Source organism: Muntiacus reevesi, chromosome 4 (genome assembly GCF_963930625.1).
Source record: "Muntiacus reevesi chromosome 4, mMunRee1.1, whole genome shotgun sequence".
In the NCBI taxonomy this organism is placed as follows: domain Eukaryota; kingdom Metazoa; phylum Chordata; class Mammalia; order Artiodactyla; family Cervidae; genus Muntiacus; species Muntiacus reevesi.
Window position 1 is genome coordinate 158,203,715 of NC_089252.1, and position 21,081 is coordinate 158,224,795.

The window sequence follows — 21,081 nt, forward strand, 5'->3', positions numbered from 1 at the left end:
ACAGAAAACAAACGAGGGAGAGGGTGTCGTGCAAGTGGAGCGGCGGGAATTTTGAACTGCAAACGGGGACTGGTCAGCCAGCGGAGGCGTGCGCTCTCGGGGAGACTGGCCGCCGGCACCAGGCGGATGGGGATGGAAGCCCCCGGGGCGAGCGGCGGGCGCCCGGGCGTGTGCCCCAGAGCCACCCGGCCGCCGGTTCCCACGCTTGGGGCGGGCGCGCGCCGCAGGGCGGGAGGCGTGACCTGCCGCCGCCCCCCCACTCGGGCGAGCCGGTAACCGTCCGGCCTCGGGGTCCCGGCGCTCCCAACTGCCCGGGAGCAGCCCTCCATCACCCCCACCCCCGACACCGCCCACCCTCGCCGGCCCCAGCCGGGCCTGGAGGGCAGCAGGTCAGAAGTGAAACAGGCTGAGTCAGACGGAGTTTGCGGTGGAGGCAACGCGCGTGGGGGGCAGGCGCCTGCGACGCCCCCCACCCCAGACCCAGGAAACTCGCTTCTCAGGTCCTGGGTGGACCGCGCGGCAACGCAGGTCTAAGGGCGGCCGGGCCGACCCCAAGTCTCTGTGCCCAAGGCTGGGGCTGACCAGGGACCCAGGGGAGCGAGTGCAGAGGCTTACAGCCCTGGAAGGAGACACCTTACTCCCCATCAGGACCGTCCTCTCGCTCCAAACCGAGAGCAGAATCCTCTCTGTTCTGGCTCCCTCCTCAGGAGTCTTGCCACCGTTGGCCCATCTCGGAATTTGTAGATGAGCTTTCCAGGAGCGCTGTGCGAGCGACCGCGGCGTGCCGACCCACTCTGGGACAGGTACCGTTTCTAGAGCTGCGTCCTGCTCTCCTAATCTTTCTGCTGCTCCCTCCACGCCGCCTCCCCACCTCGCCTGTGCAGACCTCAGTCTCTGTTCTTTTCCTGACCTTTAAAAAGATTACCTTTTTAAAGTCATACTGCTATCAAAATATCAAACTTGGAGAACTGTTTCGACCTACATTTTGAAGCATCAGAGTATTCACTTGGCAAAACATATAAACATGTCTTTTTCTTGACTTGCAAGTCCCAAATGAATATACTCTTAATTAAATTCAGTCATATATTCATATTCAGTTCCTGATGAATACGGAAACACCGAATCATAGAATTCTTGACTTCTCTTTCTTGGATTTCAAATGTTAGTTTACTGGTATAGTACTTTTCAACTGAGGTCCTTATCTATTACTTTGAAGTACTCCTTCATGTGGTATTTCCAAGCAAGGGGTAAAGCAAGTTTAATTATAGGAAGACTCCAGGTGTTTTTCTGAATAAATTAAGAAGATACAGGGTTTGGAAATTTTCCAAGTCAGGAAGACTCTGTACTTTAATACCTTTCAAGTTTTGAGAGACTATTTTATTATTTTCTTCCCTTTCTGTTGAAATAAAGACAATTGTTAGTGATTACACACGCTACCTGAAAGGAAAAGTGAGTTTATTAGTTGAAGCATATTAACCCAAGATTACAGATTTTCAGTGTGAATCTCTTTCCTACAGTGGGTTAAAATTATTTTCCTTTTCAAGAGGGCTAAAGCCAATCTAGATCTGAGGCAGCGGTGAACAGATAAGATTTTTTGGATCTCATAGCTCTGATATGGTGAGCAACTTAACCTTGAGGCAGAATTAATTCCTATAGCCTTTCATAAAACACAGGGATGGGGTTGTCTAAAAATCATTTAATGAATATGATTCACTTTTCAATGATTCTACAGCTCAGAGAGTTGTGTGAATGTAACCTTTGCCTCAAAGGTTACAAGGCAAGATGGTCTTCCAAGTAAATCTAGAGAACAAACAACAGAAAATATTGGCTTAACCTAAATTTATTCTCAAAGGCTTTTAAATCCATTTTTTTCCAAGTTCTGTATTTAGTCACTTTCCTTCTTTATAATTATTCTAAAAGTATTTGAAGAAACTGTTGCCACCTAGCCTTCTGCTCTTTACTCCTTTTTTCATACTTTTTTTGCCTTTTCACACTATTCATGGGGTTCTCAATGCAAGAATACTAAAGTGGTTTGCCATTCCCTTCTCCAGTGAACCACGTTTTGTCAGAACTCTCGGCCATGGCCCGTCCGTCTTGGGTGGCCCTACACGGCATCTACATTCCATGCAGAGATGAGCATAATAAAGGACAGAAACGGTATGGACCTAACAGAAGCAGAAGATATTAAGAGGTGGCAAGAATACACAGAAGAACTATACAGAAAAGATCTTCATGACCCAGATAACCACAGTGGTGTGATCAAGCACCTAGAGTCAGACATCCTGGAATGCAAAGTCAAGTGGGCCTTAGGAAGCATCACTACGAACAAAGCTAGTGGAGGTGATGGAATTCCAGCTGAGCTATTTCAAATCCTACAAGATGATGCTGTTAAAGTGCTGCACTCAATATGCCAGCAAATCTGGAAAACTCAGCAGTGGCCACAGGACTGGAAAAGGTCCGTTTTCGTTCCAATCCCAAAGAAAGGCAATGCCAAATAATATTCAAACTACTGCACAACTGCACTCATCTCACATGCTAGTAAAGTAATGCTCAAAATTCTCCAAGCCAGGCTTCAACAGTGCATGAACTGTGAACTTCCAGATGTTCAAGCTAGGTTTCAAAAAGGCAGAGGAACCAGAGATCAAATTGCCAACATCCGCTGGATCATCAAAGAAGCAAGAGAGTTCCAGAAAAACATCTACTTTTGCTTTATTGACTATGCCAAAGCCTTTGACTGTGTGGATCACAACAAACTGTGGAAAATTCTTTTAAGAGATGGAAATACCAGACCACCTGACCTGCCGCATGAGAAATCTGTATGGTCAAGAAACAACAGTTAGAACTGGACATGGAACAACAGACTAATTCCAAATTGGGAAAGGAGTTTGTCAAAGCTGTATATTGTCACCCTGCTTATTTAACTTATATGCAGAGTACATCATGCGGAATGCCGGGCTAGATAAGCACAAGCTGGAATCAAGATTTTCTGGAGAAATATCAATAACAGCAGATACTCAGATGACACGACCCTTATGGCAGAAAACAAACTGAAGAACCTCTTGATGAAAGTGAAAGAGGAGAGTGATAAAGCTGGCTTAAACGCAACATTGAAAAAACTAAAATCATGGCATCTGGTCACATCACTTCATGGCAAATAGATGGGGAAACAATGGAAATTTAGTGACGGACTTTATTTTCTTGGGCTCTAAAATCACTGGAGATGGTAACTGCAGCCATGAAATTCAAAGACGCTTGCTCCTTGGAAGAAAAGCTATGACCAGCCTAGACAGCATATTAAAAAGCAGAGACATTACTTTACCAACAAAGATCCATCTAGTCAAAGCTATGGTTTTTCCAGTAGTCATGTATGGATGTGAGAGTTGGACTATAAAGAAAGCTGAGCACCAAAGAATTGATGCTTTTGAACTGTGGTGTTGGAGAAGACTTTTTTTTTTTTTTTTGGAGAAGACTCTTGAGAGTCTCTTGGACTGCAAGGAGATCCAACCAGTCCATCCTAAAGGAAATCAGTCCTGAATATTCATTAGAAAGACTGATGCTAAAGCTGAAACTCCAATACTTTGGCCACCTGATGCGAAGAGCTGACTCATTAGAAAAGACCCTGATGCTGGGAGAGATTGAAGGCAGGAGGAGAAGGGGATGACAGAGGCTGAGACGGTTGGATGGCATCACCGACGTGATGGACATGAGTTTGAGTAGGCTCCGGGAGTTGGTAATGGATAGGGAAGCCTGGGGTGCTGTAGTCCATGGGGTCGCAAAGAGTCGGACATGACTGAGCGACTGAGCTGAACTTACTCCTCTTAATTCCCATTTAAATTAGCTTGCTTCTCTTCTGAACCTTTCATTATTTCATGTGTTTCTCACTAAAAGTCCAACATATCAATAAGACTTTCCATACTTTAATCCTTAATGGAACACTGTGTGTTACCAGTTTCCTTTATTTGAACTGGGGCTGCCTTTTCACATTTCCAAGAAAGGTTGGATATGTTAGCCCCTCAATTTCTGAAAACAGATCACCATTGATTCTCTTTAAGTTAGAAGAGTAGTAAGAACACTTAGGGCATCAGAGATTCTGAGCTCTGAGGCCACCGAGCATCTTGTTTCCTGTGGAGGGCAGAGGCAACTCAGGAAAAGAAAAAGCTAGTCTTCTCTTTGCATAGTTGTCCACCAACTAAAATTGAGATGAAAACTGCAGTACTCAGGACCAGACTAACTTACTTGATGCACTTCTTTGTTTACACAATGTTTTCAGGAGAATCATGGTCAAGCCTTGATGAGGTTCTTTTTAAAAGAAAAATAAAGCATATCTAAACAAAGACTTTAAAATCACTGTTATTTATAGTTTGTTCTCATGATAAGTATTCCTCAAGATCAGTATTCCTCAAGTATTCCACAGTATTCCTGTGACTGATGTTACAGTTGCAATATACAATTTCATACGTATATATACCTTTATTAAAACATTGTAAAAAGAATGATCATAAGTAAACCTATGATAACCTAGGGACAGAAGGGAACTTGGAATATGTTGGGAAAATGTTTATACATGATTTTCAAAATTTGCATATTGTGAAGTTTTTCAAACTGATACTACACACTTGGATAGCTAAAATATAGGGTAGAAAAGTAATATTGTATCATCACCTTTTCTCATTAAAATTCACATGCTGAATAGCTTTTAGACATTTGCAATTAGAGAAGAGTAAATATGAATGAAAGCATGAGTGATCCAAAAACAAAAAATATATAGAAAAAACTTATCAAGCTTTTTCATTTAGTTATGTAAATTTAGATTTTGTTATTGTCAGAAAATTAAGTTTCCTTTCTGTTTGGTCTTAACTTTAAAAATGCTTATAAAGTTGTAATAAATCATTTCCAGCTTGCTAATATTAACTTTCTTGCCAAGCTTCATTGTGAAAATAAAATATTTGCTATTAGCGTCAGAATTTTACATTCTAAATAAATTTCCTGTGTGGCCACTCTCTTTTCTAATTGCTTTTATTTTTTCCTGTCTATAAATTTTACCTATGATATTCAGCACATAATTATTATTGAGAACACGACTTACTATTTTTAGATAGTTATAATCATGTTAGAACAGGAAGGGATCTTAAATATTACTTAGTTAAATATTAATTAGGAAAGAAAGCTCTCAAAGAGTTTGCATTTTGTTTTAAATAGTAAATAATGATTATTAAAAATATTTTTTCAAAGTTGAAATTTATTTGCATACAGCCTTTATCTTTGCAATTGAAAAAGAAAAGCAAAAAGCAGAGATAATCACTTCATATTAATAAATTCATAATACTGTACTGGATGTGCTGGTTGGATTTCCTAAATTCTTGCCACCTGTCAGTCTTTCATGTTAATGGAAGTGAACTTCTATGCATATAAATACAAATGTAGCAAAAGGGAAATCAACTTTGACATTAGAAAGCAAGAAGTTTTGGTTTTAACTTTAAGAATAAATAGTTTGACATAACTGATGTTTCAGACTGGAACATTACATGATTTTTATTCCAAGTTGATTTTGCTCTTCCCATGTTCTTCAGAAACTTAGGTATTACTCTCTTAACAGTTCCCTGTTCTGTTAAAAAGTCATTTAATAATTCCAAAATATGGAAAGTGCCTCCTAGTACAGTGACTAACAGGGGGAGTGTCTGTCTTTGGAGAAATGGACCAGCATCTATTGAACACCTATTATAAGCAAATGCTCTAATTTAATCTTACCATGAGATGAAGAGGAACAAAATTAAATATCTTTTCCAAGATTATGCATGTGTTTATTATGGCATATTACACGGCCCATTCTGTTTTTACTCTACTGGCAGTGGTTTAGTCGGTAAGTCATGTGCAACTCTTGTGACCTCATGGACTGTAGCCCGCCAGGCTCCTCTGTCCATGCGATTATCCAGGCAAGAATACTGGAGTGGGTTGCCATTTCCTTCTCCAGGGGATCTTGTCCCACCCAGGGATCGAACACGGGTCTCCTGTGTAGCAGGCAGACTCTTTACCAACTGAGCTACAAGGGAAATCCCTTCTACTGTACTACACCATTGCTAAGGAATTACTGTACAATACAAAAGAAGTGTAGGTGATACAAGTGGATTTAAAATGTGCTTATATACTTATGGGCTTCCTTGGTAGCTCAGACAGTAAAGCGTCTGCCTACAATGAGGGAGACCTGGGTTCGATCCCTAGGTTGGGAAGATCCCCTGGAAAAGGAAATGGCAACCCACTCCAGTATTCTTGCCTGGAAAATCCCATGGACTGAGGATCCTGGTAGGTAGGCTACAGTCCATGGGGTCACAAAGAGTCGGACACGACTGAGTGACTTCACTCACTTCACTCACTCTATATATTTATATTCAAGTATGGTTAGCCTTGATCAAAATCCATATTGTGAAACCTGACTATGAAGTGGATGTGGCAGGAGGGCAGTGGGTAGAGAATGCAGGAGTGATGACTTAATCTGGTCCTCCTGTTCAATTTTACCCTGAAACACTTGTGTAGAAAATAGCTCGTTTTTAGATGCATAGCAAATATAAGTAGTACTGTGTTATGCAGGAAAGAGAGATTAAGTGTAGTTTTCAGGTTTCAGAGAGACTTGTTAGAACTAAACTCAAGCTATTCAAAGCTTCTATTACTGTAGAAGTAAACACAGGGAATGAGATGTTAACACAAATCATTAAATCATTTTAGGGTAGAAGAAAAGCCCAAGTGAGTGAATGAGAGTTGCTCAGTCGTGTCCGACTCTTTGCGACCCCATGGACTATACAGTCTATGGAATTCTCCAGGCCAGAATACTGGAGTGCGTAGCTGTTCCCTTCTCCAGTGGATCTTCCCAACCCAGGTCTCCCACATTGTAGGCAGATTCATTACCAGCTGAGCCATCAAGGAAACCCAAGAATACTGGAGTGGGTAGCATATCTGTTCTCCAGCGGATCTTCCTGACCCAGGAATCAAACTGGGGTCTCCTGCGTTGCAGGCAGATTCTTTACCAACTGAACTATCAGAGAAGCCCCAGAAGAAAAGACTATCTTCCTCTTAATGCAGGGAATCACCTAATACTTCTAATAATAGCTTCCTTGCTTTTGCTTGGACACTTCTAGTGATGAAAAAATCATTAACTCCTAATGCTATTCATTTGATTTTTGGACATTTAAAAAATTTATGGCGTAGTATTTTCTCATAAGTTGAAATCTGCCTTGCCACAACAGCCATGTAAATATCCTTATTCTGCCCTCTGGTGTTACATAAGTTAAAGGTAGTCTGTCTCACAAAGGATAATCTGCCTTACCAATTTAAGATATGGCAAGACAACTGTCATGTCCTTAGGCCCTTTCTTCTTAGGCTAGTCTTAAATTTCTTCAGTATTCTCTTTTGATATGGTTTAGAAAACTAAACCAAAATGCTAAGAAAAATAGATAACTGGGGGTTGAAAACATTCTCTAAAACAAAAGTCTGCACCTTTCTTTTCCATGTTTTTGCCGACAAACACTCCTAGGACAGAGGACATTGCTGTTCACTAATTAACAATGTCACTGCAAAAAGATTTTGGCTCTATTCATTAGACAGAATTGGGATTCCAAACAGTGATATGCAAGTCAACTCATGTAACATTCAAATATTAAATCATTTACAGTGAGCTGAAAAAAATTATTTTTAAAAACAGGTATAAGTTTCCACTCAATAAAGGGACATAACTTGTTTTATATTTGAAGACTATTAACCGTTTGAAGATTATAACCTAAAACATTAAAAATAAAAATGTCTGACTCCTAAGAGGAAAAATATTTAACAGCTCAAATTTTTTCTTAAAACAGACCATTTTTTCATGCAACTGTTACATATGGTAATTACATCTTAAAATAAATGTTCAGTATGTAACAGATTTAAAGGTAGCTTCAAAACATTCTGGCTGCCCTAAATCTTTATTTTTATACAAAGGATGAAACTATTTATACCATTCCTGCATGTAATTTTTTCTCATTGAGCTGTGTATTTTTGAATAATCATCAATTTCAAAGTTCAATTTAAAAGTCTTTTCATTACAAATGAGTAACCATAGAGCTGGTCCTAAAAATAATCCCGCACACCCAGCCGTTTGACATCATAACACTCATTGAAATTTGATGCATTTCTTCCAAAATGTTTAAAGAACTCTCAAGTATTATTCCCAAAATTATCTTCAGTTTATACTAGAGAATAGATTGGTCTGGAAGAAAAATATCACCTGTTAAAAAGTTTTAAAAATTAAATTACGTGGTCAAAATGTAACTTAGGCTAAATACAAATGCATGTTAGCAGAACATTATGTTTCAGGGTATGCTTATGAAAATTCAGAGACTAGCTCTGATTCATAGTAAAAATTTGTTTTCCTCAGCTAGTATCCTCAGTTGTTGCTTAAAGGAACTACCATGTGGGTCACAGGCTATTTTATCTCACCTTCTCTAACAAAAATGTCAAAATATATTTGTGGTGTGGTAGATGCCTACTCAGGCCTTAGAAATGAAAACCTAGTTTCGCTATAGAGAAGATAAGTAGTTTATTAGCTAAAGTATTAAATATTTTGGCAAATGCCAAGTGGTGGCCATAATAAGTTTTTAAGACTATGCAATAATTTGGGTTTTTGACAGATAGGAAATTATGATGGTGAAAACTACCATTGACTTCTTGGCATTTTCAAGATGTTATCTAAATGACTGAGTTAAAAAAAGCTTTTCAGCTGATGGACATAAGAGTTGAGAGTGCACCTAACTGCCCTTAGCAGTTTTCACACATAGAAGTTGAAGTGGCAATCTAATGTCCAGCAAAAATATCCCTAGGAAATAGCTAAGGTTAAAAAAAAGAGAAAAAGCATCTTTACTGTGTTGTACTTGGAGATGGATTTAAATCCCCCCGTATTCTGCTCTAATAAATACTCTTGTTAACAATGCAGTGTCTGTACTAGAACACTGGTTGATGCCCCAGATACACAGTAATGCATTATCCCAAGATCAACTCGGTTTGTTTCACCAGGATCTGAGGATTTTATTCTAGTTAATACTTACACAGTAGGCATAGTATAGTATAAGTGGTAGTTCACTAACTTCAGAAATGACTTGTGGTACTTAACTAAATTTTATATTCTTGGCCTCTCTGTAGATATTAAAAATCAAGAGTATGTAAACATGAGACCTAAAATATATTTTTCATGTGTCCCCCACTTGATTCTTGTGCACATCCGGTTTGAGAATTACCTAACTAGAGGATAACTGGTGAGCTCCTGAAGCTGTCTCAATCCAAATTTAGCTTTCTATGATCAAATTTAATGATCAGTTTTCTTTATTAATAAAAAATAGGATTATTGCTTACTCGAATTTCTGTGATCACCAGTGTGACAGAAAACAGGAGACTGTACACTAATACAATATATAGTTACAGGCTGAAATTCACCTCAAAAATTTAAAACTCTTTTCTCCTTTGAATGTAGAACTAAATACAAACATAAATGTGGGGAATATACACATACACGTGATTTACTAGTTCTTGGGCTTTACTGTTTCATGTTCCTACTCCAAAACTAAGAAAGTGTCTTTTTGATTAAATCTTTCCAAAGATATTGCAGTAATTTACAGTAAACCTTACCTATGATTAAGAGAAGAGCACATTTTCGACTAGATCAGTGTTTTCAGTATGTAATTTTTAGCCCTGATGACATCATGTTCTTTGACTTCAGATCAAGAAGAGTATCAGCATATGAAAAGAGCTGAAGTTGTCAAATCCAACATTTTACTCAAAAAGACAGTTGCCTCAATAGCAATTCTGACAGTCATCTAGTTTCTGCTTCAAGGTTTCTACTGAAGCCTCACTTCATGAAGCATTTAATACTGTGGGATAGGCACCTTAATATAGAGAACAAAAATTTGTCTCAACTTCCACCTGCTGGTTTGAGACTTGCCCTTTTCTTCATTTAAATCCTCCTTGTATTTGAAGACAGCTATCATGTCTCCCCATAGTTGTCTGTTGTCTCTCCTCCGAGGGGTGCATCTGATCAACTCAATTCTTCCCATACATGACATCTTTGAAACTGCTAGGCATTTTGAAATTTTTGATTTCTCTAATTGAACTACTTTGGTTCCTTTGTGAATACAACATAATGGTATCTTAAAATTGTTGGCAATTAGGTTTGCTGAAATACAGTAATTATCCCACTTAAACACGCTTTCAATCAATGACAGAAACTCAGTCATCCAGTTCAATTCCTTACCTTATACACGGAACACTGTCCAGCCAGTCTCTCCTGGGTTACATCATGTGAAGTTGAATTTAATGCCTTACAAATCAACTCTTCAAAATCTCATCTCAGTTACATTTTAATATTGTGCTGAAATCTTTCTTATCAGTTGTAGTTCTGCCCTTCAGCTACACAAGTGAAATTTGTCTTTCACTGACAGCTCAAGTTAGATACCTGAAGACAGATTATTGGTTCCAAAGTTTATTCTCTAATGCTAAACATTCCTTCTTCCTGGTGGGTTTTTTTTTTTTTTTCTAATGATATTTTAACATATAATGAGGATACTCAAAAACCTTACCTCTGATGCTATGCTTAAGACAGAACATATTAATCCATGTAAAACACTTAGTGTGTTGCTTGGTAGCTAGAAGGCATGTCACATTTTCTACTGCCTTCCCTAGTCATGGTAGCTCTTAAAATACATCAAACTTTCCTATCTTATTCTGAGCGCTGTAGTTGTGTTAATGTAGTTGAAGACTACATTAGTATTTTTGGCAATAAAATAACAATTTGATCTACATATGAACAACTTTTAAGCCATGGTATGTATATCCCACCAGCCTTTATTCTTTTAATAGCAACCAAAGTGCAAAACTAAGTAATTTTTCTGGTGCAATGTATCCTATTTGATGTAATTTTAAAAGATTACTGGGTTGGATTGAGGTTCCAATTTTGACTTTTAATGTGTTTATTTGCTTCATCTCCTAGATTTGTCATTTATTCATGGTATGATCTAATTCATCAGTGATGCTGTAACACTAGCAGCAAAGAGAGAAACTTGACATGCCATTATGATCTACGTTTTAAAGACACTGAGATATGTCTGGCTTATATTATTTTCCAGAGACTGTTTTAGAACCAGTGACCAGGTATTCCTGTATCTTTTCTGTTAACTCACAGACAAACCATGGTTAAGAGAACATTAAAGACGGACATCCTCTTTCTTTACACATATACACATTTAGTTTTTCAGCAATTTTTTTTGCAAGATTGATGCTATTAAGCAAATTTAAGTTAAAATAAGTGAGTGCTTCACAGTCATGCACAGATGCAAGAGAATGGAAGATCTATGGTTTCGGAATGAAGATTCAGAAGGATTAGCTAGAGTTTGAAAGTTTGAGAATTAATTGAAAATGCCTAAAAAGATTCTTTTAAAAATGGAACTACGGTAGAAAAGTTATTTCAAAGCCCACTGCTTTGTTTCATTTTCAAATTGGAACTATCGATTTATACCAATCAACATGTATTTATCAAGCACCTACTGTGTCCCAAGTTCAGTGGCAAAAAAAGACCAGATAAATGGAAATTGGAAAAATGTACATACTGTGAGAATTTAAAATTTCATCTTAATTAAAATGTTGTATCCAGTGAAAACTATCTGTGCAGTGAAAAATCCCTAAAGGTGAAATTTATCATATTACACACCACAAGCAGCATCACCACAAGTAGCACGGAATATATCTGAAAGTAAACAGCTGAAAGGACTTTCTTTGCAACTATTAAGTAGCTTTTGTTTCAGAAAGCCAATTATAGTATAATCACAAAACTTACTTAACAAATGTATGTGTCACTAGTTATAGAGGGAAAAGTTAATAGAATTAAATCTAAGGCAACTGGAAATATTAATTTAGGTCAACTTCCGTCCATATGTAAACATGAATTATAAAACCAAGGAAATAACAGTGTATTATATTAAAGAATTTAATATAGTATTTTAAAGATTTCAGATAGAATTTTAAAACTTGGATTTGAAGTCAAGAACATGGTAATTTCTGCTATCAACAAGTTATAAAAAGTTTGTTTACATGTAAGAATTTTCTCATGTTGATGATTCAGAGTAAAAAGGAACTCAGAAAACTGGAAAAATATGCACTTAAAACTTTGCATGTGGCAGTTAAAATAAACAAGTAGAGAGCCACTTGATGAGCTATCTTGTTTTTGTGAGTTATTCAGAGTCCCAATCGTGATAGTGGTAACACTTGTTTATACTTCCAAGAATAAAGATCCCCTTCCATTTTTTTCTTTCTGTTTCTTTTGATTATATAGGAAAAGTTACATTTTACATAGTATATTATTATGAAAAAAATGTAATCTGCTTTTAAAAAATTGATTTCTGGATTTAATTCTTATTTATGTCAAATTAGGTATGTGTTCTGTGAAGTTTTTTTGTGTGTGCAAAAGTTAAATTACATAAGTACCATTTTCCTACAGAACAAATGCTTTGGTTTAAATCCAAAGATTATAAAATCTTGATATTTTTATGTCAGTTTCTTATATCTCAAAATATATAGGAAAAGGTAAATCTTGAGTCATTTTATATTCCTGATATACAAATAAGATTGTATATGTTTCATTTTCAAACATGATTTAGTAAATGTCAATAAACATTCATTCTTCATAGACAAAAATAGCTTAAAAATGAAAATTTTAAAGAATAAAAACTCATTGCTTAAAAAAAATTTCCATCTCTAGTTCCGCTTTCATAACTTCAATATTTATCTTTAAATGGAAAAGAATCCACCAACGTGTATGTGAAATAACCAGGCAAGCAAACTGAAGGGAAAGATGATTCCACTCCTCTTTGGCTTAATTTGTACATTATTTAAGATATATCTCAAAGGTCTATTAAATTTCTTATATACTACTCACAAAAGCAGTGTTTTGATTGGGTGTACGGAGTGTTCAGAAGTTTCATTTCTAATGCTGTTATTATTCAGTTAAAAAATAGTTTTGTTTAGACTTGGTTAACACTAAGAATGTCTAAATTTTCAACCTGCAAATGAAATGGGGTATGGTTCCATTAAATGAGCTGTCAAAAGCAAAAAAAAAAAAAAAAAAAAAAAAAAAGACTGCATTTTAATTTTTCAGTCATACCATTCAGTTGTCTAAAACTTTTTCTTCTCTATTTTTTCATGTTGAAGAAATAAGTTCACAATTTCAAATCAAAGTCAACACTGCAGTGAGGAGAGCTTTTCTACTTTATTACAAAGAGAAGAAGCCTTTATGTGGTCAGAAAATACAAGATTGATCTTTTTTTTTTCTCTTCCTATGAAACGCTGCTGTTCAAACAGCCAGAGTGAATTGTCTCAGTTCACTTCTTTAAGTCCCATCACATTCACTTGGGTATGGATGTCCTTGGCTGCTGAAAATCTGGCCCTTTAGTGCACAGGGCGACAAAGTCCCCTGACCAGCAGTTCCAGAATGTCCCATTTTCATATATTGCATCCATGCACACCTCCTAAAAATGAGGTACAGCAGGGCAAACATTTTCCAAAATAGATGTCATATATATAATATATACACATTCGTACATACATACCTTTATTCATGTGATGTCCAAAAATTTAAAAAAAATGTACACATTTATTACAAAATCGTAACAAAGACTGGACAGTGTTTTGCTCATTCTGGAAAGATGAAGCTCAGTAATAACACAACCCTGGAAACCATCCAGAGATTGTGGCAATATCTTTCTTCTAAACAGTCAGATATTCTTGCGTTAAGCTTGGCGAAACTGCCTTTCAAAAACAGAAGGGGAAGTAAAATGAAGGAAGCAGACCTTGCTCATCTTTCCAAATGAAATACGAGAAGGATCTTCACATAAAAATGCACAAACATTTGTTATTTTATTACCAATAGTGCTACAATGAACAATGCAAATTTTGTGGTCTAATTCTGTTGAGTCTCTTGTGGGTTTTCTTTTTTTTTTTACATTTTAGAAACTAAATGGTAAACTTCTGTCAGTGTACTTGCTTGTCTTTACAGACCCAAGTCTGTCTGCTGGCAAAAAAAAAAAAAAAAAAAAGAAAATAAATGAAAAAAAATTCAGACCCTGCTCGAACTAGAGAAAAACAAATTACAAATTTAGTTGTTGGGCAGCACATAATTAGTAAGGCAGGACCTCAAATGGTGACCCTTTGCGTAAGCCAATTGCCAGATCCTCAAGGACTTAAAACCAGGGTGCCTGAGCCACATCAGTTCTGCAGTTCTGTTGAGTATTGTGCTGAGACAGCCATACCCCAAGAAAAGGGAAGTCTTTTTTTAGAAGGCTTGCTGAGCAGGGTTGTAGTTGAAGGTGGATGGCAGGTGAGGCCGTTCTTCTAATTTGTCATATTCCAGATGGAACTCCTATAAAACCAAATTTAAAAATTTAGATGATTTCCTCTCCCTCTGATCTCAGATTTTTGTCAAAATATATTTTATTTACTATATGAGCAAATAAAATACCTACAACGTATGCGAATGAAGAGAGATACCAACTCTTTTTTCCCCACTAAGTAAAATATAGCTTGAAGAAAAATAATGTGCTGTAGTTTCTATCTGATATATACAAAAATGTAGACTTTCTACATAAAAGTCAGAGACTAGTCATAAGCATCTATTTTATGACACAGAAATTTTATGCATTTTTTCCTCAAAAATAAGTTTGAAGGGAGCAATTACTGTATTGCTAATAAAAACTATTAAAAATTATAATTTAAAGTAAAGCTACCTTCAGTGAAGTATAAAACAAAAACCTTTTTTTTTTTATGAAAAAAGTTTAGAAATAAAGGATTTCTCAATTTGTCTTATCGCATGTTTTTAAAAAAACAAACTTTAAAGTTATTTTAAGCTCATTAACTGGGGAAAACTCACACCTCTCCAGACTTTTCATTTCACAATCCTCAAATCCTGAAAAGATGCAAATGCCACCCCAAAACTGACAGTGCTTTTGCTACAGGCACATTTGAAGATGAACTATATATAGCTCATTTTAATTAAACTTTCAAAACACTACATGAGCTTTAAAATTTAAGAATGATAAAGCAAATTCTTCATACTTCCCCAAGATCAAGAAGGGAGATGAAGAATATAACTTTGTATATTAAAAAACAAAACAAAACAAAAAAACACCTTTTTAAGACCAAAAGGTCAGAGGTTCTAAAATTATTAATTCTACAACCTGAACTCAGGTAGCACAAACCATCTTGGTTAATTCCATTTAAAACATTATGAACCATTATATGTACTACACACTAGAGAAAGTCAAGTAAAGTCAGTACCATGGCTTAATATATTTTACCTGTTTTATTTCAAATTAATTCCACGATAGATATTTCCATTATTAACTGAAAATTTCATTATTACAATGAAAACCTAGGTCATGAGTTATAAAACCAAAGATTTAAAATTTTAGGATATTACAATAAGAATTATAGAAATAGCAGGTATCAGAAGCCTAGTATGTGTCAAAATTAGAGGCAGAACTAATTTTGTTCTCATCTTCATAACTGTAAAGTAGACATCACTATTTTCATTTTTGCACTGGAGGAAAATGAAGCTCATAAGTAACCTGCCCAAGTCACACAATAACTGGCAGATCAAGGATTAGGATCCACACCTGTAGGACACCGAAGTCCATAATTTTTCCAGTATAACACATTATTTTTAGCCCAAGATCCAAAACTACTTAATTACACTCCTATCCAGAAATAATGTTGAAAAAAATCAGTCCAGTGACAAATGTCTGAAAGGAAGGCACACGGTGATGACTTTTAAAAAGTTCACTTTAGAGTTAACTAAGGCACAGAGCTTATTTGCTTATCAGTAAAACTTTAGCAAACACCAGCAGTAGCATCACACTCCCTAATGTTTTGTGTAGGCACCTCTCCCTCTCTGGATGCCCTGTCTAGGTTTTAAAAGAATTTATTACCTGGCGAAAGGTAAGTATCTAAATTAGTAGAGAAAGTATCTTCCTGTTGTATCATTCTTTAGAAATTAAAATTGGCTAACTAGCTCCAAAATATGTGTAGTTATTGGGTAAAAAGTGTATTTGTAGCTGACAAATCATATACTCCACTATCTAAGATACAGAAATTAAAATTTTGTTCCATTGTCCTGTCCTCATCATTGTACACTAGTGAATTACACTGTATTATCAGAATTTAAACTAGAGTAACTTCATCAGATTAGAAGATCAGTCTAAACCTAGGGAGTAAATATGATAATTAAAATCTCAAAGACTTTATATATCAGAGATTCAGAAATGAAAGAGATCAAATTTGGTCTCATTTTTAAAATCTTTTCATCTTCTATGTCTTTTTATTTTTCTTAAAAGACATAAAATTCACACTTTTTCTTTGTTCCCTAACTTTACTGATCGTATCTTTTTTACATGTCTATCTTACATGTACACATGTACCACACACCACACACACACACTTTTGTATAATCTGTAGGGGCAAGAAGTGTGTCTGTTTTGTGTATCACTATCTACTGCCCAGAATACTGAGAATACTACTGAGTTGCCAGGCTCCCAGCAGGGGTATAATTAATGGCTAGTGAATAAATGAACATAAATTTTCATTCATTTTAGAAACAGAACACTTAAAATAAATATTCAAAGATTAGGTATTCAAAGGTCTATGCATATAATTGCTCTAATGGAAAAAAAGAATTGCAGATGACAGTTAAATGGTTTTAAGACTAGAAAGAGTTCTAGGTACTAAAAATCACATTTATAGTAGGTTATGATATGCTAAAGGATCCTAAACATTTAAAATCCTACTTAGTGTTGGATCCATAAGGTAAAGTCAGCCTGAAAGAATTCTGACACTTTCAGTCTTTATAGTTTGAGAAAGCGATTTTCACCTAAAAATTTTATGTGGATAAAATTATTTTAAAAATCTTACTCATTAAGACTATATATACTGTAACAAATTTTTAAATAAATAGGATATTTAATAATTCCAACTTAATTACATAGGACAGATCACACAGTGTCAACAAATAGATTATCTAGAAAAGAATAAACAAATATGATGTCAAATCTTTTTTGTGTGTGTTTTTTTGGTTATAGTGTCAAAATTTTTATGAAAATAATTATTGACATATAGAAAATTCTTTATATAAATAATGGGGCTGTATCCTAGAGCTCGCAGAAAATTTTATGGGAGAAAGTATACTGCTGATTTAAATAATCTAATCCCTTACTTGAAATTATAGTTCTTCAGTTCTCTGAAAATATTAAGTGATTTGCAGAAGTGAAAGAGAGAACCTCATTAAGTATGACTGAAAACCTGACTATGGTCTCGATCAGGTCAATACTTTTCAATAATACCATGATAACATCAAGCTATTAACTTATAATACTAATTCATACAGAAGGCTTCTTATCAGTTGATGCTATTAAATTCATGTTCTTTACCTGTGAATAATAAACCACAACCACTTCACAGATGGGGACTTTGACTTGGGACATGGCACATCAATGGACTTTCTGTAGTGTGATGAAGTCTGTTAATAAATATACTATGGGATTCTTAATTCCTAATCCAATTTCTAGAAAAACAGTGAAAACATCCTTAAAAAAAAAAAAAAACCCAGAAGCCTTTGTGAAAAGTTTATTCTGTGAATATAACATAAAAGTTTTAAGTCCATGAATTTTTAAAATAGAATAAAAAGAAGAGAGCTGCATATTAATATTTGATAGAAACCAGTATTTCTGCTTATTTTCATCACTATGAAAATAATTTTGTTGAAGAATATCAGTGCAAGTGGCCAACAAATTACTTTAAGAAAGAGTTCTCAAGATAGTTTAATAATGATATTTCTCAAGTTCTATTTTTCAACTTCACGGCTAAAACTTTTAAAGGTAAAAGTTAAGGCAAATGCTCAACTTACACAGGAGAGATCAGACAAAGCTGGGTAAAATTATTACTTTACATATACACACACACATATAATTTTCTTTAAAATGACATTTACCTGAGGAAATTAGGGGACTTACTAATGTTCAAGTTGTTTCTGAATATTTCTCTTTCTGGAAAACTGATTTTTTTTTTCATGTAAGTTGATTTCCTCACAGATTTCAAACTAAAATTCAACTAAAATTACACATCTACTGATGCAAATATCTATTTCTTTTTGCATATGTTTGGAATAGTTTATGATCTTGAGCAAAAAGTTTCAATGAATAGAACAAACTTCAGTTATTTACTATTAGAATTTTTCCCTTCCAAAGGTACTCCTCCCAAAGAACCAGGTTCTCTAACTATGGTGCCAAGGACCAGCACTATCATTGGCATCACTTGGGAATTTGTTAGCAAAGCAACTTCTCACGTCCCACCCACAGACCTACTTGAACCAGAAACAAAGCAGGTTGGCCCAGCAACCTGCCAGATGATAAAACAAGGCCTCCAGATAATTCTGAAGCAAGCTAGAACCGCTGACCTAACAACAATCAGAATTTCTCCATCTTGGATTTACGGTAATAATTTGTAATAATAACACTGATAAAAACAACAACAAACTACCAAAACTACTCTCCTCTATCAAATACCTAATGTATGCCAAGCAGTGCACTCAGTGTACATGTGTGCCTGTGTAATCTCAATTAATCTACATGATGATAAGAGACAAAAATCATTTTGATTTAAAAGAGAAGGGGAGAGAGAGAGAAGTCGCTCAGTCATGTCTGACTGCGACCCCATGGACTGTAGCCTACCAGGCTCCTCCGTCCATGGGATTTTTCAGGCAAGAGTACTGAAGTGGGCTGCCATTTCCTTCTCCAGGGGATCTTCCCGACCCAGGCATCGAACCCAGGTCTCCCACATTGCAGGCAGACGCTTTACCGTCTGAGCCACCAGGGAAAGGAAGCAGGTTTGGAAAGGAAACTGGTACAAGGTCAAAGTATAAACAGCAGAAACAAGAGTTAAATTCAAATCCTGATACAAGAGTTACGGTTTTCTACTTCACTATATTTATTAAAGAACAGGTAATATACACAATGTCCTGTATACTATTTGTAATTAACTATTTGTATTTAACTAAAAGGATAGGTCATGAATCTACCTTTTAAAGTCAAGAGGTGCATATTAGAATTGTTAAAATAACTCAAGTACAGTGTAGAGTGGTATCTAGACTTGGATTGAGAAGCAATGACATTTATCATTAGAGAAATACCCAAAAATAATAATAATGAGAAAAGGTTTAACCTTTCACATGTGTTGTCGTCATCTTTTTTGGTGGGGGGAGCTCACTTTTTCTATTTTTTTTTTTTTCACGTTTTATATGAAGTCTTTTAGTGATGTAAAATTTTGTAATAATTATCTGGTAAGCATCTTATACTATCTTTTAAAAATGTTTTACTCTTCAGTTTAGTAAAGCTGATTAAAAAAAACACTAAAAAAGTATCCAATGAACAGTCAAGAAATAGTTTTTTCTGTTTAAATTTAACAAAACCAACAAAACTAACTCTAATTTTTAATCCCTAGATTTGTTAGTGGAAAGAGCATTCAGAGAAATCCTGAAGTTATGAAACAAGACACTGTGAACGACCCTTTCTACTAGGTAGAGTACGTACATACATAAGGAACTAAACACAAAAGTGTAATATGCTACAGCACTGATGAAAACTGCATGTGGGACAGTTAGAAAGGTGTTTTTGTGAGGAAAAGTTGCAAACCAAAACTTCTCCACTGGCCTCTTCCCCTCGGTTATTTCACATCCTAGTCAAAGGAACAATCATGATTCGTGCTTGCAATTTTCTTTCTTTATATTTACTTGCAAATAAAAACTCAACCATATTTCCTGCAATGAGTGCAAGTGTTTATAAAGTCTACGTCTATTTATATACTGGTTTTAGGAAAAAAATCTCACATTTGCTTAAAGTAATAATAATATAAGAATACATGACCGGGATTGCAAGAGGGTATCTTTATTTAACAACTGAGCAGACACAAAAATATTTCAAATGTCACCAAGGCTTGTGAAAAATTACAAAATTTCTTACCAAGTTCAATCATTTTCCTAAACTACAGGTAAAATGAACTGCTTCCAGATACTCTCGGAGAATTTAAAACAAGCCAAGGAGGTGGAGACAATGGACTCAGCAAATATCTGGCACATTATCAAAATGGATGTACATATAAACAGATAAAAGAGGACACTTCTTATTAAAATTTAGATTTATACATTTACACATTTGCACACGGAAAAAAATATACCTTAGCTACTTTCCTCCAGTTAAGACAGTCAAAGAAGTAATATGTTCCCCTCTCATACGTGTTGGTTTTCATTGTTGGCTCCATGCCGGGTGCCCTGGTTATCCATACTCGCTCTTCCTTGTGGTATCTCCAGTCACGGTTAAAACTTCAATTTTTAAGAGAAAAAGACAATTAATTTTTCCCTTTGGCTCACATCAAACATTTTCTACATCCTGTAAAACACTTTTCAGAAAATAATCAATACAATAACTATATGAATATTGATGCTTCTTTACCCTGATTTTTATTGTTATTAAATACAAACCTAGTAAAATAAATATAGGAAAAGACTTTTAAAATTTATCCCAAAACCGCACTCTTCAATACACACATCTTTATTTAACTGAAGAAATTTTTTATGCAAACAAAACGAGATCTTAAAAGCTCTGTGAGCAATGTGATAAAAACTTTGGCAGACCAAAAAAAGATCCAGTGTTCCAGAAACTTCACTCCTTTTTTGTTCTTAATATTCAATAAAAAATGAGATATCTATTTAAACAAACAAAAATCTCAACTATTTGTGTTATTTTGTAAGAAACTAAATGTAAAGCCTATTTGAATTACTTAAATTCACATAAAATTTGTAACTAATTTCAAATTAAAAAATATTTAGAGAATTCTTAATAAGTCTATTATTTTTATTTTTTATTCAGATCTCATTGATCCTAAATTCTCAATAGCCCAAAGGATATCCATTAATATTCACATAAGAATCAATGACAGTTTACACCGCCTGTAAAACCAGGGAAGTAACAGCCA

At 35.5% G+C, this 21,081-nt stretch overlaps 1 protein-coding gene across 7 annotated transcripts in view; it reads right to left on the minus strand.

Moving 5' to 3' along the window:
- Positions 1–13,257: 13,257 nt before the first annotated feature.
- Positions 13,258–21,081, minus strand: part of CNOT2 (CCR4-NOT transcription complex subunit 2) — a 119,203-nt gene continuing 111,379 nt past the window's right edge. For all 7 annotated transcript variants that reach the window (XM_065934634.1, XM_065934635.1, XM_065934631.1 and 4 more), the window contains 2 exons: positions 20,284–20,428; positions 13,258–14,425 (listed from right to left, as the gene is read on the minus strand). In XM_065934634.1, coding sequence (XP_065790706.1) covers positions 14,339–14,425; positions 20,284–20,428 — 232 coding nt within the window. In that variant the 3' untranslated portion in view covers positions 13,258–14,338. The remainder of the gene's footprint in view (positions 14,426–20,283; positions 20,429–21,081) is intronic.